The following is a 25028-nucleotide window of genomic DNA, read 5'->3' as shown; positions in this document are numbered from 1 at the left end:
AGCTACTACATTATAAACTACTGACACAGTTTCTTTTATTCAGAATCATGGCTATTCCAACTGTATAAACATTTTTTATGTTGTCAGATATTTTTGGTAAGTATAATAGGAATAATCAGTTGATCTGATTAACAAATGTAACTACATGTGACAGTATATAGAAAAAACTTTACTAATTGCATTGGAGTGACATCAAGATTTCAATCTAATGGAGAGTTTGATTTGACACATATATATCAAGTTTGGTCTGTGTATTTTTTCAGTAAGCTCAGCTGCTTTGCATATTTTGCAAAAATACAACAAAAAAAAAACACTATTTTTTTGTTGTTGTTGTTCCTCAGGTAATCCTATTTCTCAGAATGGCAGTCAAGAGTTTACATGTGTGTGTGATCCCCCAGATTGTGGCCCAGCCAACAATGATAAATTCTGCAGGACTCCAGGCAAAGTAAGAGATTTTTGTTTTACATTAATTTGTAGATAAATACTTTGTTGGAGTTTATACTACTATAGACATATGCTAGTTTGCCTAGATATATCTGATACTTTAGTTTGTGAAAATAATTAAACAATGTTTCTTTCACTGACCAAGTTTTTGTCTTAGAATGTATGTCCTTTGTGAAAAGTAAAAGATGTGACAAAGCTTCTATCAGCTCACTCTGTCTATCTGTTATTTCTCCCACTTCCCATTTTACTATCTAATTGAATTTTAGCACAGTTATTTATTGTTGATGACACAAAAAGAATCAGTCATTAAATATTAACCAATTAGTTTATCCATTGGTTGTCATTAATACATTTAGTTGTATATAGACATGTATTCAGCCTGTGGTTAGATAAGAGAATTAGGTCATTGGCTAAAAATGTTTTTATGACTTTTTGTATATAAAAACCCCTATTTTTATAGTTTTTGTATAGCTCTGTGGCCAACATGACAGCCTCCCAACATGGAGTCTCTAGACCTTGAGTTCAATTTTTTTTTTATAAATAGCTTTTAAAAAGCAACTTAGAAACCATCCCCCCCCCCCCCCCCCCCCCCCCCAAAAAAAAAAAAAAAAAAACCTGGTCCACTATAAGCAAGAAAGTTGTGCTACACAAAAGCAATTAATAAAAATATTTTCAATCGGACAAATTTATCATTGTTAGTCTAGATCTATTAAAAATTTATTACATGATAGTGGATAGAGTTCTGTCATTACATATTAATGCAATAGATTCCTTACAAAGATTTTCCATTTTAGAAAGAAAATATTCAGAAGAAAGTAAAAGCAAAAGTTGTTTGACCATGTTAACTAGAAACCTTTGTGCTTTCAGTGTTTTGTTCACAAACAGAAAGTGAATGGAGACTACTTGATTGTCAGAAATTGTTTTGGCTCTGTGGAGCATTCCAATCTGAACTGTTACTCCAATGTTGAGTCATCATCTTTTAAGTGTTGTCAGGGTCATTACTGTAACAAGGAGTTAACAGTAGACCCTATGCCAGCAACAGTTGTTGGTAAGTTCTTTGTTTGATTCATGTTGACATGCAACAAAAACTATAAAAGTTATTTTATTGCTTGGTCAAGAAAGTGTTGGCTCAGTGATGATGCTCTTGAAAGAATCATGATCAAAGTGTGCATTTGAAGATATTTAATGAGTTCATATCTGGTTGGAAAAAAAAAAATAAAAAGCTTTCAATTGTGGTCCTAGTCACCACATTACCCAATGTACTAGTGATCACTGTCTATGTTGGTCATCACATATCACTCTTTGTAACAGTCATCACCTATCAATGTTTGTGCTGGTATTCACACATTTAAAAATTTAAATTTAAAACATCAGGAATTTAAAGCTTGCTTGAAAAAGTCAAGTTTAGAAAGAAAGAAAAACTTATCTTTTGTTCATATTGAAAGCTTTAAATTGCTCAAATGTGATGTTGAGTCTGGGAGGTGGGGTTGTCTACGAAGATCTGATTTATGAATTGTATGAACATATAATATTTACATAAGATTTTGACCGAATTATTAAATTTTTACTACCTTTACTATTTTAACTGTGAATAGACCATGTTTTTAATGATTTAACTGTATAGATACTATAGAATTTAGCCCTTGTTGTATAAAGGGAGAGTGATCCTTAAAGGATAATGGGCTCAACATGGCCTAAATTGTGCTGATGTGCCTAAACTCAAACTCAAACTCTGTGATGTTGAATAAAATGTCAGATCTATCAATGTGTTAAAGGGATGGTAGCGGGATCAAGATGTGAATAATTAGAACTTTGCAATAGCATTGTGGTGAAGAAACTTGAATTGATTTTTAGTGGTTTGAATAAAAAAGTTTTTCTCATTGTTTACTTGTATCCTTGCCCTTAAATCCACAGAAAATGATGATATGAGTTTTGTATTGAAACTGGTGATTGGAGGCAGTGCTGTGTTTCTTGCTTGTGTTGTGTTTTTCCTCCTTGTCATATTTGTAAGACACTTCTGGTACAAACATAGGGCTGAGAGTTTGCTGGCCAATGCTGAAGCAAGACTCCTAGAAGATGACTGCATGTACAAAGGAGGTCAAGATGGTCTCAAACAGGTAAATTGTCTCAATATTATCTCCATTTCAAGCAAATACAGTGTCTTTAGGATAGGCATTCATGTTGTCCTTGTAAAGAACTTCTAGGTTTTAGTTCTATACTTGTGTAGGGGTATAATTCAATCAGTGGGGTGTAAGCTTAATAAATGAATAAAGTGTTACCTATAATTATCATTTTATAGTAATCTAGTATGATCAACGTAGATACTAAAAAGAAACACTAGGTGATGATATTTTATAGAATTTATTTACAATACTGTCATGTGCAATATAAATTATTCTCAATAATTAGTGTTAACAGGTTTAAAATGCACCAAAACATAAAGCTAGGTAACATACATTTAAATCATAAGTAATTAGTCAATGAGAGCTGAGACATTACCCCAATACAATACATCCCCCTCAAAAACTGTTCTGACCAAGACCAGATCAGCTCACCAACTGACTAGAATGACCACTGGAAACCTTATTAACGCCCTTGAATAATATAATAATAATAAAACAGTTCACAACACACAAGTATACAAACAAATAAACAAACACACAATCTCACATCTTACACACCCCTGCTCTTGACAGTCCTTATATACACATTGTCTTGATGGCTTTGTTTGCAGCAGATTTGACAAAGTAAGCAGGTCACATCTGGGTCTGCTTAGTCACTTGAAATACTGCACTCATTTTTTAATCTTCAGACTTGAAGACAAAGTCATTCATACACTTTATCTTTGTATCAAGCCAACACAGTGTCTTAACATCAAGCACACTTATTGATGCTATAAAAAAAAAAGAGAGAGAAACATTTCTCTTGATGTACACTTACTATGTCCCCATTTTGTTTACTTATATCAATATATCAATAGGACCAATGGTCAACTGGAAGTGGCTCTGGTCAACCTATACTTGTACGCAGAACTGTTGGTAAACAAGTTACTTTGTTTGAAAAGATTGGTAGGTACTCAATAGTTTTCAGAGACTTGTTTTGATTTCTTACAATTTTGTTAATCTGGAAATACTGACATCAGTTATTATACACTTTAATATTGTCAGTCATTTGTACATATTTAAAAACCAACAGACATAATAACCAAAAGGATAAAGTAATTTTTTAAAAAATAAACAGAAAACTGCCATTGCTGTATTTCTGTCACATTGAGACTAAAGGCAGAATAGAAAATCTTATTTCACCACTGCTGTTATTCAAAACAGGGGCTAAAGCAACTTTTTTTTTTTTTTTTAAATTGAGCTTGTGTATTGTATGCACATGTGGTTTAAAACATGTTTCAAAAGGCAATTTGTGTTTTGCTATGTTGAAAATAAAGTGTTTTTTTTTAAATCCAATAAATAGTTCTGAAATGTATTTGTATTCAATTTTCTTTTGCATCTCTGATGCCCTATCCAAAACACCTGAGTTAACAGTGCCAAAATGTATGGAGTGAAGAGTAGAATTTATTTCTGGACTTAAGTTGAAAATGAAAATAAGGCATTAATTGCTAAAGAACTACCCTCAACATACATTATTTGTAACCTACTTTTTTGTATGTAGATCTCAACTTGGCCTTTATAAACTGAATAGCATGCTATCTTCTATTAAAATGTTCCGACACTCAACTTGGCCTTTATAAACTGAATAGCATGCTATCTTCTATTAAAATGTTCCGACATGAGTACAAGTCATTTCTGCTAAAATGGATTTTCTTTAATGTTTGATGGCATTTAACTACAGAAACTATACTTTAATGAAGTGACTATTTCTCATAATTTATATAGTTTGTCCATTGTGGTTTGATGATGACCACTTTTGTCAAAAAGGGGCTGAGGGCTTTGTCACTGGAGTTTTGTGCCTCCTCATGTGGCTGGTGAGTTCTATGTGAGCCTGAATTTTTCAGCTGCATACTGGGCAGGTAATTCCAGTTGGAGCTAGTGTCATTGGCCTTGCTTTTTTTTCTGAAGCTTTTCTTATGCCAGCGCTGTTCTCTTGTCCTCAGCAATTAGTGCACTAGTTTTCACAGTGCGATGCCATAATTTATTTTCTTTTTGTTAAGAATATTTTTCATATTTTGTTCAGGTAGTTGACGATGTCTTATATCTTGATGTCTTGTTCTGGTAGTTGAAGATGTCTCATATCTTGATGTCTTGTTCAGGTAGTTGAAAATGTCTCATATCTTGATTTCTTGTTCTGGTAGTTGAAGATGTCTCATATCTTGATGTCTTGTTCTGGTAGTTGAAAATGTCTCATATCTTGATGTCTTGTTCAGGTAGTTGAAAATGTCTCATATCTTGATTTCTTGTTCTGGTAGTTGAAGATGTCTCATATCTTGATGTCTTGTTCTGGTAGTTGAAAATGTACCATATCTTGATGTCTTGTTCTGGTAGTTGAAAATGTCTCATATCTTGATGTCTTGTTCTGGTAGTTGAAGATGTCTCATATCTTGATGTCTTGTTCTGGTAGTTGAAAATGTCTCAACTTGATGTCTTGTTCTGGTAGTTGAAAATGTCTCATATCTTGATGTCTTGTTCTGGTAGTTGAAAATGTCTCATATCTTGATGTCTTGTTCTGGTAGTTGAAAATGTCTCATATCTTGATGTCTTGTTCTGGTAGTTGAAAATTTCTCATATCTTGATGTCTTGTTCTGGTAGTTGAAAATGTCTCATATCTTGTTCAGGTAAAGGAAGATTTGGTGAAGTATGGCGAGGGAAATGGCTGGATGAAGATGTAGCAGTGAAAACATTTTCTTCCATTGATGAGACCAGCTGGAACCATGAGACAGAGATCTACAACACAGGAATGCTACGCCATGAGAACATCTTGGGCTACTATGCTTCAGATACTGTAGGAATACTCTCATGTACACAGAACTGGTTAATTGTTCATTATCATCATAATGGTTCTTTGTATGATTACTTGCAGGTCAGTGATGATTTTTGTACACTTTAAAACTAAATCATTTGTTTCTACAATCATTTTGCATATTCAATATTTATTATTATTATTCTTTGTATCACATTCCTAAGTCTAAAAGACACTCAGGCGTATTTATTTTTTTATATTAACCATGTTTTCTATTTTTAGCGGCCCCTGAAAGGGGAAAATACGCTATTAGTTTTTTGTGAAATGTCAGTCCATCCATCCTATTTAGATCTCATAAACTAGAAAAGATAGTGAAAATCCTACATCATAATATATTAGTCCATTCAAAGTTCTAATGCAAAGGCTATTTTTTTCTTTTCTAAAAGCGAAAAATCTAATTTTGAAATTAGTTATGCAAGCAGTTTTTTCATAAAAATATACCACTTTTACAACTATTCACTATTAATAGTAACAAACACTGGAGGCTCTTTAGTAGGGGAGATGACCATTTTCCATATTTTTAACATATTTATGCAAATGGTTTTAGATTTTTTGTCAAAACAAAAAGTGTTTTTTTTTTACATTTTTATTGCTATGTTATGTAAGTTCTGTCCTACTAATTACTAGATTTACCTAAAAATAAATGTTTACTTTTTTTTTAAGAGAAAAAATCTATATAGTATACTTATAAGACATAATTTAAACAACAATTACTAAGTAGTTTTTCATATTATCACATGAACTACATAGCTGATAGGACTGCATAGCTGAGCAGTGTCCATAGAACACTTAACTAAAGGAATTTTTTTTTTTTTACGGAAATGTTTTTTTCTTTTTTTTTGAGGATTTGAACAAGAGATTGACCCTTTACAAAACAATTAGATCAATTAGATATTCATTATAAGACATCAGTTAGGTCACATTCACATCTAACTTCACATTCACTTTCACCTATCCTTTGGTTTGTTGGACAGCTGGGGCACCACACAAGATCTATCAACCTACTTTCTCCATTTTCTGTCATTTGTCTTTGATTTAATTCTGATGTACTTTCTGAAAATATTGAAACCTGCCTTTTTACCTGCTTGGGTGGAACACTTCGTAATCTGGTTTATGTTTTTTGTAATTATTTGTCCTGGAAAATTTTGTTTTTAATTATTCTCATCCATTTTCAACGTTGTCTACATCTAGCGTAGTGACATTGACATGGAGGAAATGTTGACCTTGGCTCACTCGGCAGCTGCTGGACTGGCCCACCTCCATAATGAGATAAAGGAAGGAACAGGAAAGCATGAGAAACCAGCCATAGCCCACAGGTAGGGAATTAAAAGTTTTTGAAAACAAAGCTTCATTGGAGTTAAACAAAGTATATCAATAACACATCATTACTTTGTTACTAGTAATAGAAGTCATGTATAATATGGCAGAAAAAAGGTTGTACACAGTAAAAGTAAATGATGAATTGGAAGCCAGATATTTTGAACTGATGCACTACAAGTAAACTTCACTCAAATATTTGTTGTATTACTATTACAAGTACCTTCACTTATTAAGCTTACACTAACCAATAGCTCTTGTTTTCTCTAGGGATATCAAATCTAAGAATATTTTAGTGAAAGATAATGGACAATGCTGTCTTGGTGATCTAGGTCATGCTGTTCGCAATGACAAAATGGACACTGATGTAGATCTCACTAAACTGGTAAGTATCAAAAATGGAAGTTGAACGGGAAAAGATTGTCTTTATAAATTATTTTTTTTAAAGATAATCTTTTTTCTTTCTTCTTCTGAATATTGCTTTTTCTTTGAACATTTTTTCAGACTGAAATTCTGATTTTTTTCCACCCTGATATTTCTCTGACAAAATAACATCAAAAATTTTTAGAAGAATAATATAATCTAGATCTAGACCTTAAAATGGATGCCTGGTCATGCCTGGTGTGGTGTGCCTGACAGATCAGGCAGCTATGGTCTATGCCTTGGTTGTGCGCTTTGCCTTTGCACATCTTGAACTAGATCTATCTTAGGTATAGGTCTACAGCTATTGAATAGATTGGATATAGATCTAGATCTAATATCTAGATCTTATTCTAAATCTAGATTCTAGATTAGAGCTATATCAAGACAAGATGATCTTCTGCTGTGAGATTGTGAGTAGATAGAGATAGATAGTTCAAATCTAGATTTTATTGACAACAAATGATAACATTTTTTTAGGGGTATTAAGGTTAGGATCACAAATCTCCTGGAAGCAAAACAAAATTTTCAGATTAGCACCTAGACTACATTAATTATCACTTGATAATTGACTTCAGTCTAGATGTAGATGTAGTAGTGTGTACTAAAGACTAGGCTTCACTTCTTGCATCAACTGCCATGTTTGCTAGCAAGAAAGCCCCTCAAGGAAGCCATGAAGTTAAAGTAATCTACTTAATATGCAATTCTGTTGTACATTCTCTCCCTTTAAATCATTTCTCCATATGGCTGGTTATTATTGAATGTTCAGACTGCTTGGACTAGATATAAAAAGCTCTAGTCTAAATGCCAAGGGCAAGAGATGAAAATAAGCTGTACATACAATAGTGCCTTGCATGGATTTTGTGTGTATGTTTGTAGTAAAGCTCATGGAGTATCATTAATTTATGACAATATTTAAAGAAAATATTAAATATAATTAATTTCTACTTTTTTAAAAAGAATTCCTCAAATTCATATTTAGGTCACCACAACATGGTGGTTCACAAACGCAGGGGAAAAAATGTCCTAAAATTTGTGTAAAGTCTGTTCCCATCACTAGTTAAATTACTATTGAGTTATATTATGCTAAGAAAAAACTGTATTTAGAAAGGTACACTAGTATTAAAAAAAGGTGAAATAAAAAAACATCATGACTTATGCAAAGTTGACCTGATCTTATGGCTTAGTCCTTCTGGTAACAAAGTTAATTAGCAATGTTTAGAACAAAATTCTTTTCTTTTTCAAATATCCATTAAACTTTATACCTGCATTACTGTTTCAGCGTGTTGGCACCAAGAGATATATGGCCCCAGAAGTACTGACTGAATCTTTAAATCCAGCCTACTTTGAATCTTTTAAAAGTGCAGATGTTTATTCCTTTGGTTTAGTTCTATGGGAAATAGCAAGAAGAGCAAGACGTGAGTAGTTACTAAACACTTTGTCTCTGAAACAACAAATTATTGGAATGCTCTCATAGTCGTTTGTCTTTCCTCCCTAAATGTTCATAGTGCTTTGAACTGAATCACTTCTCTTAGACATCCTATTCTAATATATTCTATAACAGATGTTATATTTTCTGATAAAAGTAAAACCATAATATGTTAGTGTACTACATGTGTGTATAGATACATGTACAATTATATTGGCAAAGTGAATACTTCCCTCAGAATGTGGAAAGTAATGCCAGAGATAAAGAGTTAATAATGCTAATTAGTTGTTTTTTTTTCTGCTATTTAATAGAAAGTGAGTCCTGTGCCATCATAAACAGTATTTATTGTTTAAGCATATAATGAAAACAAATTGATGTAATATTTCTTTTAGTAAATAATTATTAATATTTGAAACTTTGAATATAATCTATACATTTGAAAATGGTCTTTTGATAGAATTAGTGGTATTATTTTTTTAAGGAATTTTTAAGCACTTTAAATTAAAACATTTTCTTCATTGAATAGTCAAGTAAAAAATATTTTAGGATAAAGAAAGAAAAAAAGGAACTGATAACTTAGTCATATTTCTTTGCGTTGCATAAAATTAGTTTCATGTCATTTCTATGAAACCCTTAGACTTAGACTTAGGTCCTCCCGCGCCGTTCGGCGCATTGGGCGGCAAGCTGTCTCCATAATGATCTGTCACTGGCAATGTCTGAAGCCTCCTCCCATCTGGTTATACCAACAAATTAAAAAAAACATGGAGAAAAACAATGAAGTTCATTGAAAAAGAATTTTGTGTTTTAATTTGTTCTGATTCTAGCACAAAGGTACAGGTTTTAATATGTGTAAAGTGAAATACATTCCTTTCCATATTTTCCTCTATCAGCATTTGCTGAAGAGTACAGAGTCCCCTACTGGGATGTGGTACCAGCTGATCCTGGCTTTGAGGATATGATACGTGTAGTAGCAGAAGAACAACAGCGGCCCCCCATTCCCAACAAATGGTCTAAAGAACCTGTAAGTACCAGACTTTTAAAACTATACTCAGTGAAATATCACTCTTATAAAATATACCTTAGCCAAATTTATAGTCTAGCCTATCAATTGAGTTAGCAGTTAATTTAATTCATTTTTTTTTTACCCTTACTAAGGGAGTCTGACTTCTGATTCCCCCCCCCCTTTTCCCCAGAGTGCATTGAGCATAAGAAATAAGATGTTCTATATAAAAGTATTATTTAAAAAAAAAAACAACTTAGAATGCTTGTTAGACTAGTTTTAAAATAGAATCAAACATTTATTTGTTTAGAATGCTTGTTTGACCAATATTAAAATAGAATCAAAACATTTATTTGTTTTAATTTTTTAATGTCAGCATTTCATACTGTGTATGTACCAGTTTTAAATTTGTACTCATTTAAATTTCATACAATTTCTTTATAGATCTTTACAAATATCTTTTGCTTGTTAAGAATTTTTAGGATTTGTGTAAAGTTTTTGTTTGTGTCCTGAAAAAGCCATTTGTATTTATATAGTATGTAGTAGTTCATCATTGATATTATTTGTATCCACAGCTTATGTGTGAAATGACAAAAATTATTTGTGAGTGCTGGGCACAAAATCCGAGATCTCGTCTGACAATTCTTCGTGTCAAGAAAAATTTGTTTAACATGCTGAAACTAATAACAGGTGACAGAGCTGAGAAAACAGAAAAACTCTGTCCCAAAATTGTTGACACTAGTAGTGGCAGTAGTTCAGGGAATAGTTCTGGGAACTTCAGTGCCAGGTCATGAAGTGTTTTCTGTGCCATTACTTCTATGCTGTGAGAAGCAGACACTTTGACATGAATGCTGATGTTACTTGTTCATTTGTGCAACATTCAAAAGTTATTTCCATCAGATGTGTAGTAGCCTCACTTCAAGGGAGATTACTTGTGCTTCTTTTGACATATCCATAACCAAGGAACTGTCAGTAAAAGAATGTTGTTTTATGATTATCAAAAAGTCATCAAAAATATTGAAACTAAATATCAAAATGACTGTAATTATTTGTATATTTGTGCTGGTTATTCATTGAATTATGAGTCTTTATGTCAATATATGGCATCTTTTTATGTCATTTTGTTTGAATCTCAATGTCTCAACACTCTCAATAGTTTTCATTTTACAAGTTTGAACTTCAGTTATGAGGGCCAGTCAAGATTTGTGCAAGTTTTTTGCAGTAATGTTTTAGTAACGAAGCTGAAGTAGAGTTACAACTTCTTTAAAAGTGACTATTTTTCTAAATTGAACATATATCAATTTGGAGTTGAAATTAGGATTGGTCATGTTTGTTTTAAATACAAATTAGTATGGGGTACCATATTTGAAATGTAGTCAGAAGTAAATGAGAAATTGTACAACAGCAAGTTGGTGTTTTTTTTAATGAACCAGTTCAAGTGTCACTCCATTCTTTCAAAATGTGAAAGGAAATAAATAAAAAAACAACATATAAATGATGTCATTGAAAAATTTTATGTCATTTTTTAAGACCCTGAGAAACTGCTGCAAATATATGAGTTCATTACTTTTAAATGACCTGTAAGAGTTCATTACTTTTAAATGACTTAAAAGAGTTCAGTAAGAGTTCATTACTTTTAAATTAGTAGTGTCAGCTTGACAAACACTAAGTTCTCCTTCAACAACATGTACTTAGTGACCGATGTGGCTGGCTCACACTGCTGGGACTTGTGCAGAGACCATTCGTTATTGAAGACCTCAACACTGACCTTGTTGCTACGTTGTATAGACCTGTGATGTGACATTGAGCTGTTGGTCTAAACTGCCCACAGGTTGTGACATTGCAGGTCAGTATTCAGGCCTTCTATAATGAATGGTCTCACTTGTGCTGAGCAAAGTTTTGGTTCAGTTTTCAAATTTTTTAAAGTCAATGTATAGGTCAGTGGTTTTGTATGTATTTTATTTATCTGCAGACAAAAATGTTACAGAATTATTTTTTTATTACTGATCTGAAGTTGTGTATCTGTGATGAGGTTAGTAATGTGTAGGGTTTTATTTAGTCTGTACATAATGTTATAAATTATTTGGAGTGAATGAATTGGAATGAACATTGACCTTTTTTTTTTTAAAAAAAAACTGGTTTTGTTGGTTAAGATTGTTTCTGTAAGATTAAGAAAGTGAAAGAGTTTATAAAAAAGAACGACTGCTGGATCCATTGAATTATGGGACTAAAAAGTCACTTGTAGAAAGACTACTGCATCCATTGAGACTAAAAAGTGACTTGTAGAAAGACTGGTGGATCCATTGAATTGTGTAACTGTTTCTTCTGGCAGCATTTGATTCACATTTTGTATTTTCCTTCTGCATTGTTTTGTTTCTTTAAGAAATGTCTTCCTTATATAATTGTGTATTCTATGATTGAAGGATACAACTAAATTGTATAATCCATATTTTCTTTTATTTTGTCACCAATTAATTTTGTCTGACATTCTGTAGGATATAAATAAAGAAATGAGATTTTTACTGTTTCAGTGAACAAGTATTAGCATTCATGACAGTGGACACATTTGTAATGAGTAATTGTTGCTTTTCATAATTCCTTTCTCACCACCAATATCTAGTTCTAAAGTCTTATCTTTTTTTTTTAATTTACAGAAGATTTATTCTACAGATTGTTTAACAAAAAAAAAGAATAAATTATAAAATTCTGAACTATGTAGTAAAATAGTGTTTTTTTTTATTAACTAAATTTTATTTTCAACATTTTAATATAAATTCATATCATAACTTTCAGCTATTACCTCCACAAATTGCACTTGCTATGATTCACTTTAAACAGTATGAGATGAGTTGGGATTTTTTTTGCCACACATACATTAGTGGATTTTAAAAAGGAATATTTAATTATTCACAATCCTAGTTATAATACTCACATCAAATATATTTGTTTACTGTAAATTGAATGCTGAATTAAGATATCTAATTACCAGTGCTGTATCAGTAATACTGTGAATCATCAACATTGAGGCTCATTGACTTAAGTTACAATACATCAAGAACCAAATCACAAATCAAATTATTTGGAGAACAAACATAACATTCAATGACATCAACACTTCAAGAAACTATTTCAAATGACAACATCAAACAAGATAATCACAACATGATATTTATAGATAGTAATAATGTTAAAGAGCTTTATAAAGAGCAACAATTCCTAAGCAACTGTGAGCTATTCAAGAAGTATATAGGGAATAGTTTTGAAATAATTGTATTAAAGTACTGGGGTACACATTTTAACCTTAGAGGTTGGCTTACATATCAACCTACTTAGTCACTCACTTGTGGGCTATTGAATGGCAGAGATTAATTGAATTATACCGTACTGGTTTTGTTGGACAATGATCAAGAAGTATTAGCACTTAAAATTGTATGTTTAACATCTGAGCAGTTCTAAAACACACAAGACAGAAAGTGTTTCATAAGTAAGATTCAGTAGGCAAACTTGACTGTTAAAAACTTACAAAAGTAAGCCAACAAAATCAAAGAATGTTTAGGATATTGATACTCATCACTTATTTGAATGAATTGAAAAACAGAGTGTAGAATGTCATTAACATTAATCCTTGTTTTTAACCTTCAGATAATTATGTACAAATGAAGACATTCAATTTACTGTTCATTTAGCTTGAAGTTATGCAAATATATTTCTTTCTAAATGTTAAGAAAGAAAAAAAAGGTAACTCAGGTTATATCATAATGAGCAGGTCATAATGTTGTGACAAATAATAAAGCTACCTCACAAAAGTTTAAAAGGAATATTTAAAACTGGGTCAATGATAAAAAAAAAGAGCCCATTTATTACAAATCACAACAGCAAGGCTGTAAATGTAATGACATAAATAACAACATAGATATTTTGCTTTATTGAAACATTTTTACTATTATGTGAGTCAAATGATCACCAGTTAAGTCCAACTACTCGGACTTTTTATACAGCAATAGGCCTGCATTTTGAAATTTATGAATCCAGTTTACAGTTCTAATGCAACAAAATATAGAAAGAGAAAACAAAAAGAAAGCAATTTAGTAATGGGAGGGGGGACGCGGGTAATATAATGGAACCTAAAGACAAATATAAGAAATTAATTAAGAAGATTGGGAGAGACTGAAATGGACAAAATAAACCTCATCAAGGACACTTGAAAAATCCTTGTTGTAATCTAAACTACAGTGTTCTACAAGCATTAAGAGCCTATACATTTCATACTGCAGTACTAAAATGTGCAACAACTTTTTTTATATATTGGTACATTGATTATCAACATGTTCCTCTTCTGTGCACTGGATACACCAAAGACTTCAAAATGGAACATCACAAAAGGAGTGGAATGATTATACACTCAACCAATGCATACATGCAATAGTGAACCATTCTAGTACTGAAGGAATGAAAGGCTGTGGCATGAGGTCACCAGTAAGACACATAAATTAATTGATGTGAACCATTAAACAACAATCAAAACATGAAGTGAAATATGCATGTTGATAAAAATAGAACTATGTTATAGTAATTCCTCTTTCAGCAAACAGGTCCCTCAAACTGTCCTCTAGAGCCTTGTTAGTACCTTTAAGTCCTGCCACTACCCGAGAAGCCCACCGGAAATACTCGTCCACTCTCTCTTTGCTCCAACCAACGGGTGTGGCTCGACGCAAGTCTCTCAAGTTATACAGTTTATCAGCAAGTTTCACAAGCTTGGCTCTGTAACTTGACTTTGGAGCATTAAGTATTTGCTGAAGTTTTCTTTCTTCTTTTGGTAATGTCTTATCATCAGTGACTTCTTTAACTAGATCTAAACATAAACCAAACAAAGATGTCTTTCTTTATAATAACAAGATCATGTTAATACACTTTAAAACAACCATGGTTAGCTTTTTTTGGTTGTTAATGTTTTTTATAATTAACTGCTTGTATTAAATTAAAAACTCTTTAAAATAAAATCTTTAAAAACTTAACTCAGTGCTTAGTGATATTAAGTAGCTGTCCCTGTCCCCTACTGATTATTTGTTAATTAGACTTGTTAACTTATAGACTACATTGAAGTCTGATAGAAACTGAAATGTCATTTGAAAAAAAATCTAACAAGCAAAATCTAAAAACAATCCTTTACTAAAAACAAAAGCTTATTAAGTGGAAGAACCCCATCCTTACAACTATATATTTCAATAATGTAGAAGTTCTTTTCCTCATGATAAAAAGATAATAAACTACCAATAAAACCCTACAAATTTATCCATACCGGTTTTGGTATCTGAATACTCAAGAATTTATTTCCCTTGTTGGTATGAAAACAAAATAATTGATTACATAATTAATTACAAGTATTTAATTAACTAATTAGTTTTCTGTGAAATGTCTGTCTGTCCGTCCCGTTTAGATCTCGTAAACTAAAAAAGATAGTGAAAATCTGACATCACTATATTCTAGACCACGGGTGGGCAACCTTTTTCTGCCAAGGGCCGCATTTTAAAAATTTGCGTCGACTTGTTCCCTCGATCATTTTCAAACCAAAACAAAAAGCATGTTCACAGATGAATGTGGGTCCTAATAATGTGAAAGTTTAGCATCAAAGTTTTTTTAAGTGCCGATATAATGCTCTGACATACATGAGTTCCCGCGAAAGAACTGACTGGAACTTCTCTTTCATGTTATAGGAATCCATATAAGTCTTGTACTTTTCAACCATTTCACTAGAAATAGTTTCACCTTTTAGCTAAGGAAAATAATAAAGCCTAATTTTACTTGCTGGCCTCAAGAATGGAATAGTTTTGTTTGAAAAGATCTAAGATGCATATACATTTCATGTGTAAACAACAAATGGTAATGTCTCCAATGATAAACATGAAGTCTGTCTTCCACTTTTCATTCCACTCTTCATTAGAAATATTAGTAACAAAGTCACAGTCAATGTCCTTCAAGGAACCTAACAATTGTTTCCATGAGATTCCATATTCTTCTAATGCTAGGCCAGCGGATACCACTGTGTTACCGAACATCGGAATGTTTTGTTTCCAAATCTACAAGTACTTTTCGAAACTGTCAGTCAGGGTTGGCCTCAGAAAATTGGAGGCGCTAAGCCAAGTGAATTTGGTGGCTCCAAGTAAAATATAAATTAACAGGGAAAAAACTTTAATTATGCAGCTTATAAAAAATCTTATGTTCTTCAACAATAACAGTTAGGACAAGTTTCGCTATTTCTTGTGCGGGGCTCTCAACAATCATAGGCCCTAAACAACTGCATGGTTCACCTATGCTTAAGGCAGGCCCTATGCCTTATTATATGTGAATGTATTACATCAATAATGTTTGTTAGTCAATGCAGATTTGTGTAAACTTTGAATGAATTTATGGTTGAGTTATAGTTCTTTATTTTATTAGAAAGCCTGTTTTTCTCAGCCAAGCACTGGCTCCAGTAGTTGTTCAGGGTTCATAGCCAATTTCATGAATGATTTTCCAGGTATTTTCCAGGTTTTCAAGGTAGAGTTTTAGATTTTCAAGGTATGCATTGCACCATAGCAAGCAATATATATGTATATATATTTACATACATATGACATAAATATGTAAAAAGAACAATATATATATATAAATATTAAATTTAAAACCCCCCATGAAAATGTATGCTGATAAGTTGAAATCATACCTCCAAAATTCATCTCTAGTGTTTCCTAAGCATTTAAATGCAACTTTTTAATACATTACAAAACACACACAAGCTTGCACTACAGAAAAATAACTTTTTTAAAATATGAGATGTAATTCAGCTAAAAGTGTGGCAATCTGAAGTTGGAAATTTTCTTTAATTGACATAGATTTGTAAAAAAAATATTTCATTCCTACTATAGCAGTTGACTTGCTTTCCGTCAGTTTTAAGTAAATTACAACCAAAATAACTCTATGGGCTTTTTACAGCTGTGTGCAAAATATTTTCGTTAATCTACAGTAGATCTAGACTCTAGGTCACTACATTCGCTGACTTTTCACGGCTGTGAGAGAATTATATTCACTCTATTCTATTGGATTAGCGTAAATTAAGTCTAGATCTAAGTCTAAGTCACTAAATTCGCTGACTTTTTTTGAATTATCTTCACTGAATCACCGTAAATCTAGTCCCTAAAATTTGCGGACTTTTCACGGCTGTCTAGAGCTAAGTCACTAATAGTAATACTAACTTCGCGGACTTTTCACGGCTGTCACTGTTCTACAGTCTAGATCTAATTAAGTCACTAAATTGGCGGACTTTTCACGGCTGCGTGCGAATTATCTTCACTGAATCTATCGTAGATCTAGACTCTATAGATTCTAACTCAATTTCACTAAACTTCGCAGACTTTAAACGGCTGTGAGAGAATTATCTTCACTAGATTCTAGTGATTTAGCGTAAATGTAAAATCTAGCGTATTTCTAGAGCAATCTAGACATTAGATGTACCTGTATCTAGATCCTTAAATTAACTAAAATTCACAGAGTTTTCAGGTTAAGCGCGAATTATCTTCACTAGATCTAACTTAGATCAAAAGCTAGATACTATTTCTAGCTAGATGAGAAGGATGGATCGTGAGAAGAATCAAAAGTAAAGTACCGGTAGCAATTATACTTAAACACTGAATCATAATCTCCAAATACAAAATCTAATAAAATACTCAGAAAGACACAAAGATAAAATAATATACGGACTTTCCATGCAAAGTCACTCTTACTGTTACAACAAGAAGATTTTCGGCAAGGGAGGGGTGTAGCCTTCACATTAGGCTGCTAATTGCTCTAGTTATAGACAATAGTCACTACAGACTAGATGTAGCGCGTCTTCAGTCGTAACAGTGAAAGGAAACAACCATTTCTACACTGCCTTCAGAAAAATAATGCTAAGTGAAATGCTTGCTTGAGCCAAGGTCGTTTTCAATCACGAGGTCGCGCTTCACAGGTGGCTGAAAGGGGGTGTAGACGCGTCATCACTGGTCAGCTCAATGTAACTGGGAAAAAAACGAAAATAAACACCAGGTATCGGGAGGGAAAGAACTCAAGGTCCAGTTTTAAAATTCAAGGTTTTTTCACCGTTTTGTACAAAATTCAAGGCTTTTTCAAGGCCTTGAATTTAATATGAAATTCAAGGTGTTTTCCAGGTTTTCAAGGAGGCTACGAACCCTGGTTGTTACCCTTGCGATCTTGTACAAGCCAACCCAACACTTGCCACACAGTTCTTTATAAATACTGGCCTGGGCTTGTGTCTTTGACTGAATGTTTCGAAATATTTCCATTTAAAATAATCTTGGTTTACGTTGCACTTTTTAGAATGACGTTAAGAGATAATGTTTCTATAGACTCTTCATTATAAGTGATAAGAATAAAAAGTTTCGATAATTTCTATAGATATTTACAATTATTTATTTTTGATATATTTTCATTTTTATCAGTGTAATGTGTGGGCACACTTGATTTTTTTAGGTGTCCGAGGGCCGCATAAAACACTTCGGCGGGCTGCATATGGCCCGCGGGCCGTAATTTGCCCACCCATATTCAAAGTTCTGATGCAACGACTACTTTTTTTATTCTGAACGCGAAAAATCTAATTTTTTAAATCACTTATGCAAGCAGTTTTTTAAAGAGAAAAGGCTATTAAGTATGCATTAATTTAAAACGAATAGTAATCTTCTAAACTGTATTTTCTATAACTTTTTTTTTTTTTTTTAGGATTTGAATAAGAGATTAAGCCTTTTCAAAACAATTACATCAATTATAAGACTTCAGTTAGGCCAGGGGAGGCGCGGTAGCTGAGCAGTAAAGCGCTTGGCTTCCAAACCGGGGATCCCAGGTTCGAATCCTGGTGAAGACTGGGATTTTCAACTTCGGAATCTGTGGGCGCCTCTGAGTCCATCCAGCTCTAATGGGTACCTGACATTAGTTGGGGAAAAGTAAAGGCGGTTGGTCGTTGTGCTGGCTACATGACACCCTCGTTAACCGTAGGCCACAAAAACAGATGAACTTTACATCATCTGCCCTATAGACCACAAGGTCTGAAAGGGGAACTAGTTAGGCCAGGTTCACATCTAACTTTGATCTGCTGGACCGTTGGGGCACTACACAAGATCTGTCAACCTTCTTTCTCCATTCTTATCTCTCATTTGTCTTTGATGAAATTTCATTTGGATTTTCTTTCTGAAAATATTGAAGCCTGCTTGGGAGGACCACTTCGGGGGCCGATTTTGAGTTTGTTTCCACACAAACTGTCTATGTAACCTTGTTAATTCATGTCTTGTCTATGCCAATGAATAATTGTGCAAAGTTTTAACTTGATCCGAGAATGGGTGTGGGAGAAATAACGTGTACAAACTTTTTACCAGGCAATTGAGTGAATTGATATAAGTTTTGTAAAAAGAGATGTAATTTACATAACTCTCTTACTTGCAACATCTTCACCAAATTCAGCTTGAAGTTCATAAAAGCTTGTCCCTGTGTCTTCTATAGTGTCATGTAATAAAGCAGCCTAGACAAGAGCATAACAGAACATAGAATTCAGTTTCCTGATAATAAAATGTTCTTACTAATCTTCCTAGAGAAACAAAATGAGGTGTAAAAATAAATGATTCAAACTTGTTTTCTTTTCATTTTTCTTATATTCTTGTGTATAGTTCAATAAATAAAACAAATACTTAAGTCAAATACTTTCATTTTCTATAACTTTGTTGACAAACTATCTGCAAGCACAATGCATTTAGAAAAATAATATATATTAAAACTCATTTAAAGAATAATTCAAATTTATTTTCAAGTACATTTTCTTCTTGAAAGTGGTGAACCATTTGCCTGAACTTGTTGGAAAGTGAGTAGAATGTAGGATTGTACCATAGCAACATCTCAATGTAACTGATAGAGAACAAAATTCTCTATAAAAATATGAGGAGTTTGAACCAAAGCCTATACAGATTATAATTAAAGAAGACCTGAAAAATAGCAGATACTTTACCTCAGAACTGTGTATTTATTTAGGCTCTGAACTTATGCTATCTTATGTATCCGATTTTACTAGGAAATAGTTGCATAAATAAATGTAGGTTTATTAATATGTAAAATTAACCTCTTTAATATATATATTGTTTTATGAAAATTAACAGTTACAAAATCATATTTAAAATTTAAACAATATAGAAATTTCTTAGGTCTATTAATAGATCCGTATTTATAAAGTTCATAGACTAAATTTGCTAGCTAACTTAAAATATGAATTTTTTTTTTTAGATAACAAACTTGATTCTTTCTCAATTCTTTCTCTGCGTTTAACGATTAACTGTGGTTCTAGTGTGAACTATATCACAAACCTAAAAAAATATATATATATATAAATGCTGTCTAAAACTTGATCTAAATCTAGATTTAGACTAGTAAACTAGATATAGACTAGTCAAGTTTACATCTTAATAAAATATTTTACCAGATTACTCCAACGAATGAAAATAAAAATAATGAACCAAGTACCAACATTGGAAGGCAGGCAAGGAATCTGCAAGGAAAGAGGAAAATGGGCAGGCCCAAGCAAACCTGGAAGTGGTTGGTCATCAATTTACATTTTACATATATATTTACACTTGCAGAGATATGCCCCATTGATTTTTACTTATCAGGAGTGTTTCATTAGCTTTCAAACATGGGATCCTGGGTTCGAATTTCGTTGAAGACTGCGATTTTGAATTTCAGGGCGCCCCAGAGTCCAATTAACTCTAATGGGTACTTTAGTTGGGGAAAGTAAAGGTGGTTAGTCATTGTGCTGGCCACATGACACCATTGGCCAAAGATACAGATGACCCTAACATCATCTGCCATATAGATTGCAAGGTCTGAAAGGGAAACTTTACTTTACCTTTTTTTTTTTTTTTTACCTTACTATTATAATGTTATCTGGCACTAATAGGAAGCCAGTGTAGTGTATTTGAGTAGGGCAAACTAGACAAATCTATTTAAATTTCAAGCAAATTATCAATTTACCTGTATAACAGAAATATCGGATATTCCAGCTTCATTGGTTAAGATATGGGCTACACCTGATCAAAACAAGATTATGATATTAGTTGTAGTTTTTTAAAATTTGAATATTTCTTTAGTTTAAATTGCAAGTAGGCCTATTACATTTTCTTTTTGGAGAACCTCGAGTTCGTTATTATTTACTTTTTAATGATAAAATAATTTTTTTTTAAAATTTGAAATTCAAAGTAAAACAAGCACAATATTTAAGAAATAAAAACAAAGCTTATCTCTAAATAATGCAGAAGTTATTTCTCTTTTTATTGGATTTCAAACAAAATAATAACCAATAATTAATTGACTAATTGGTTTATTTTTTTTAAACTGATTCATGTTTTGTTAGGTACAAAAAATAATTGTTTAAAATTGTAACTTGATCTGAGAATGGGTGTTGAGAAATAGAGGGAACAAACCCTACATACCTGTGATTACTGAAGGATTAATTTCCCTCGTCACTTTCAAACAAAATAATTAAATGCCAATTGTTAAATGACTAATTAGTTAGTTTTGCTAAACATTAAATATATATGTAATATTTGTGTACAGCATATTAGACATCATAATGCATTGACCAACTTTCTGGTGTGAAACTAGTATCAGAAATCTCTGGCCACAAATAGTTTTAGATATGCCCCTACATGTAAACAAGCACCAAAATGTGTACCACTGGACCTTAGAGATGCCATAGTTTTGTTGCAGGGATTCTCTACCATAGTAATAAGACAGGAATAAATGTGGGAACTGTAGCAGAATACATTAAACTATAGTTTTATATCTTTTAAATGCCTGAACCCTATAACAAAAACGAAACAAATCTTACAGTGTTAAAAGCAATGGGTCAAAAAGAGTTGCCTATTACTGACTTTAAATGTAAGTCCTTTAAGAAACTTTGAATCTAACAAAGATAGAGTGAATGATAATATGTTTTGGTACAAACACAATAGTAAGCATCTCATTAGCAATAATAAATGGAAAAATGCCAATCCCATGCGCGAAAAAAAAAACAAAAAAAAAAAAAAAACGGCATTATGCAATACTCGTAATTGTGGAATCTGGCGAAGAAGCTTCTCGTGCGTCTTATCTTATCTTATATAATACAGACGTTACTTCAAAAAAGAAGATGATTACGTCCTATGCGTCATGCATATTAGCCAATGACTTAAATTCTGCCAAGTCACTGGTTTTCCTGGCGTCAAACTAATGAAGAATTACTTGAGGTCAACAATTCTCAAAGATAGATTGAAACATTTGGTAATTCTTGCTATTGAGTGTGATCTATGTAGGAAACAGAATTTTAATGATATACTGTATGGCTTTGCTAAACGCAAAGCTCGTAAAGTAGTTCTGTAGGTAGTAAAGAATGAACAAAATCCAAATACGCATTTATTTTCTAATACAAATTCTTAATTTTCACTTATTATCCGCATCCCTACCCAAACTTGACCTCCTTACCCAAACTTGGTCCCGCATAATTCGCTATGTTGAGTTAACTCTAGTCCGACTTGCAGAAAAAAGAGTGATCTTTCCATGACTTCTAGGTCACGATGGTTACATCCAGCCCTGTTATTTAGTGACAGGTGAATACTACTTGTTCCCCCTCTCTCTCTTTTTTTTTTGACACTAAAGTTATGTGGGGTAACTCTAGTTTGACGTGCAGAAATAAGAGTTATCTTTCCTTTACTTCTTGTCCAAGCTCTTGAGCCATGAAGAGAATTAAATATATATATATAGATTCTAGGGTTGTCTGCTATTAAGCCACTATATGGAAATACTATTTTTGAGTCTAACTTTTGAGTCTTGGGTTACTGAAATTCAATCAAAATATCAGGTAAAAAAAATGTCAGATTCTAGATACATCGGAATTTCAAGGTTGCTAATAACAATTTGTTAGTTGTTGTTTTTTCTGTCATAATAGTTTAAAGAAAAATAAAGGTTATACTGACCAATGACATGATTAACATAAGGCGTCTGAATCTCATCTTTCCTTCTTTGATCTTTGTGTTTTAAGGCTGCAAAATTAGCACACCTGATGATATCTCGACAAAGTTTAGCTTGTACATCTGAAGAGGCACTTTTTTCGCCTGCCATTTTTGTGAAGTATTATCTCTCACTAAATATATATAAATATAAAGATGTTATAAAAATATTTTAACTTTTAACAATAATGACAGACTGAAGTATCAAAGCCTATGAATCATCATTTATTTACAGATAAGACAGCTTAATGGTGTATATTCATAGAGTAATTGAATATACTATTAATAAATTCAATGTGCAGACCAAGCCAATCATGACTGCATTGACATGTGGTATACATTTCAGACTGTTGTCATGATAGTTAAGACACAAAGATAAAGGCACATTCCTTGTTCCATATGCTAGGACAAATTAGTACAAATGCTCCTTCATCCCTAGTGCTATTAGAGCATGGAATGGGTTGCCTGAGCTAGCCAGGAAAACCAGTAACTTGGCAGAATTTAGGTCATTGGTTAATATGCATGACAAAATGCATGACAAGTAGGACAAAATCATCTTCTTTTTTGAAGTAACGTCTGTATTATATAAGATAAGAAGATAGTTCAGAGTTTGAACATAATCATCTTCCTTTCTGTATGGACATCTCTGACACCTGGTTCACAAAAACATAGCTCTAATAAAAAAAAAAAGATGATCATGGCAAATGGTAGTTCATCTCCTCAAAGAGGTTTTTTTTTTGTAACTGATGCAGTCTTCATTTTGTTTCCTTTCTAAGACAGTCTTTAGGATTTTCTTGCAATACTTTTCAAAAATAAGAATTTAATAAAATTAATATAATGTGTCCTGTGAAGTGTGGTGTTAACATTCAATGATAGTTAGCTAAGGTACTAACATTAAGATTGTGTTCTGTGGTGTTAACATTCAATGATAGTTAGCCAAGGTACTAACATTTAACGTAGGCCCTATGTGTTCTGTGTGCTCTGGTGTTAACATCAAAGTTAGTTAGCCAAGGTACTAACATGTATGTGTTCTGTGTGCTCTGGTGTTAACATTCAATGTTAGTTAGCCAAGGTACTAACATGTATGTGTTCTGTGTGCTCTGGTGATAACAACAAAGTTAGTTAGCCAAGGTACTAACATGTATGTGTTCTGTGTGCTCTGGTGTTAACATCAAAGTTAGTCAACTAAGATGTGAACATCATGAAAATGTTCTGTACTATAAACCCATGTTGCTTAGGTCATCATCAAAATCAAAGAAGACTGACAGTTTCATTGATGTGCTGGGGTCTGGGGTGATGACTTCCTGAAAATGTTACTTACATCTTTACCATAATAATAAGTTCCATGAGGCATCTTTTGAGTAATTTGACTCAATTTTAGTGCTATTTGTTCATTTTGACATTCAGACCATCACCATGCAATGCAAGCATTGAAATTAAAGTCTCTGCTGTACTCGTAATCCAACTCAAATCTCTAAAAAAGAAAATCATCACAAGTATTTACAACGTAATGATAATACGGTAATTGTATTCAAGTCCAAGTAGAGCCAGATCTATAAATCTAGATCTAGAGTCCACTTGACTAGGCCTATGTCACTATGGACTAGGTTAGGTAGGACTAGACCTAGTCTAGATAGAATCTAGAGACATTCTCAGACAAGAGTAGATGATAGATCTAGTCTTACTCTTAACTCTTATCTAGTCTAGACACTCTAGTCTAGACCTAGCCCTAGGCTAGATAATCAATTAATCTAGATATTTAAGATATCAATAATGACCTCTCATCTCAACAATACTCTTTATGTATGATTTCCTCCACTCTTAAAGCAGTCTAAAATATTTAGAATTTAGAAAGCTATAGTCGAACTAGTCGACTAGATCTATATAAAAACTCTATCTACATTAGAATCTACGAATCTACTTACGCGTCCTTTTACTTACAAAAACTATTGTTCAAATAGATTTAGACTATCGAACTGGTGAAAGCCTAGAACTCCCCCCCTCCCCTCCCCTTACGGTGTTCGGGGGATTTTTCGTAATCGGGTTAGTAACCGGTGCAAGATCAAATAAGTTAACAAAAATTCAAACATTATGCAAAACGGTTAGATTTTGCACGAGCTGGAGAAAATGGGAATATTTTAGTAGTTACGCGATTGGGGGCCTAATAACGAATTCGAAGATTAATGAAGAATACAGTATTTCTCATAACGTGGCTACGCAGCCCCAGCTGTGACCTACATATTTTGCCATACTAACGCAGATATAGCCATTGTCCACCGGTGATCGATTTAGATTTTCGTTTTGCCGTCTATGTTTGGTCTCGGCAGCGGATTTTATTTTGGTCTATTCCTAAATATTTTTTAAAAGAAAGACATAAGTAAGGGTGTAAGGATGCATC

At 32.7% G+C, this 25028-nt stretch overlaps 2 protein-coding genes across 3 annotated transcripts in view; one reads left to right on the top strand and one right to left on the bottom strand.

The window, feature by feature from the left end:
• LOC106078605 (activin receptor type-1-like) overlaps positions 1-11698 on the top strand; it is a 28309-nt gene extending 16611 nt beyond the window's left edge. Inside the window, exons 2-11 of the mRNA XM_013239524.2 lie at positions 342-445; positions 1312-1492; positions 2359-2561; positions 3425-3512; positions 5228-5472; positions 6604-6728; positions 7000-7114; positions 8432-8567; positions 9469-9599; positions 10154-11698. Coding sequence (XP_013094978.2) covers positions 342-445; positions 1312-1492; positions 2359-2561; positions 3425-3512; positions 5228-5472; positions 6604-6728; positions 7000-7114; positions 8432-8567; positions 9469-9599; positions 10154-10372 — 1547 coding nt within the window. The 3' untranslated portion in view covers positions 10373-11698. The remainder of the gene's footprint in view (positions 1-341; positions 446-1311; positions 1493-2358; positions 2562-3424; positions 3513-5227; positions 5473-6603; positions 6729-6999; positions 7115-8431; positions 8568-9468; positions 9600-10153) is intronic.
• Positions 11699-12294: 596 nt separating this feature from the next.
• Positions 12295-24637, bottom strand: LOC106078606 (guanosine-3',5'-bis(diphosphate) 3'-pyrophosphohydrolase MESH1-like). Of its 2 annotated transcripts, none has more exons than XM_013239525.2 (6): positions 24572-24637; positions 23952-24104; positions 22598-22764; positions 20619-20674; positions 19041-19122; positions 12295-14430 (listed from the first exon to the last, which is right to left on the bottom strand). In XM_013239525.2, the coding sequence occupies exons 3-6, from the start codon at positions 22740-22742 to the stop codon at positions 14138-14140; spliced, it is 576 nt and encodes a 191-aa protein (XP_013094979.2). In that variant the 5' UTR covers positions 22743-22764; positions 23952-24104; positions 24572-24637; the 3' UTR covers positions 12295-14137. The 2 variants fall into 2 exon arrangements, with proteins under 2 accessions (XP_013094979.2, XP_013094980.2); XM_013239526.2 differs by having other exon boundaries at positions 24556-24632.
• Between the last annotated feature and the right edge of the window lie 391 nt (positions 24638-25028).

Source organism: Biomphalaria glabrata, chromosome 16 (assembly GCF_947242115.1).
Source record: "Biomphalaria glabrata chromosome 16, xgBioGlab47.1, whole genome shotgun sequence".
NCBI classification, from domain to species: Eukaryota; Metazoa; Mollusca; class Gastropoda; family Planorbidae; genus Biomphalaria; species Biomphalaria glabrata.
This window is presented reverse-complemented; position numbering and strand designations above follow the sequence as displayed.

Excerpts from the sequence above, each read along its gene's own strand:
- LOC106078606 (XM_013239525.2), bottom strand. The coding sequence starts at position 22,742 with ATGGCAGGCGAAAAAAGTGCCTCTTCAGATGTACAAGCTAAACTTTGT. Across the intron at positions 19,123-20,618 it reads CCGATATTTCTGTTATACAG|GCTGCTTTATTACATGACAC; the intron begins GTAAATTGATAA and ends GCTCTTGTCTAG. Across the intron at positions 14,431-19,040 it reads ATTTGGTGAAGATGTTGCAA|ATCTAGTTAAAGAAGTCACT; the intron begins GTAAGAGAGTTA and ends GTTTATGTTTAG.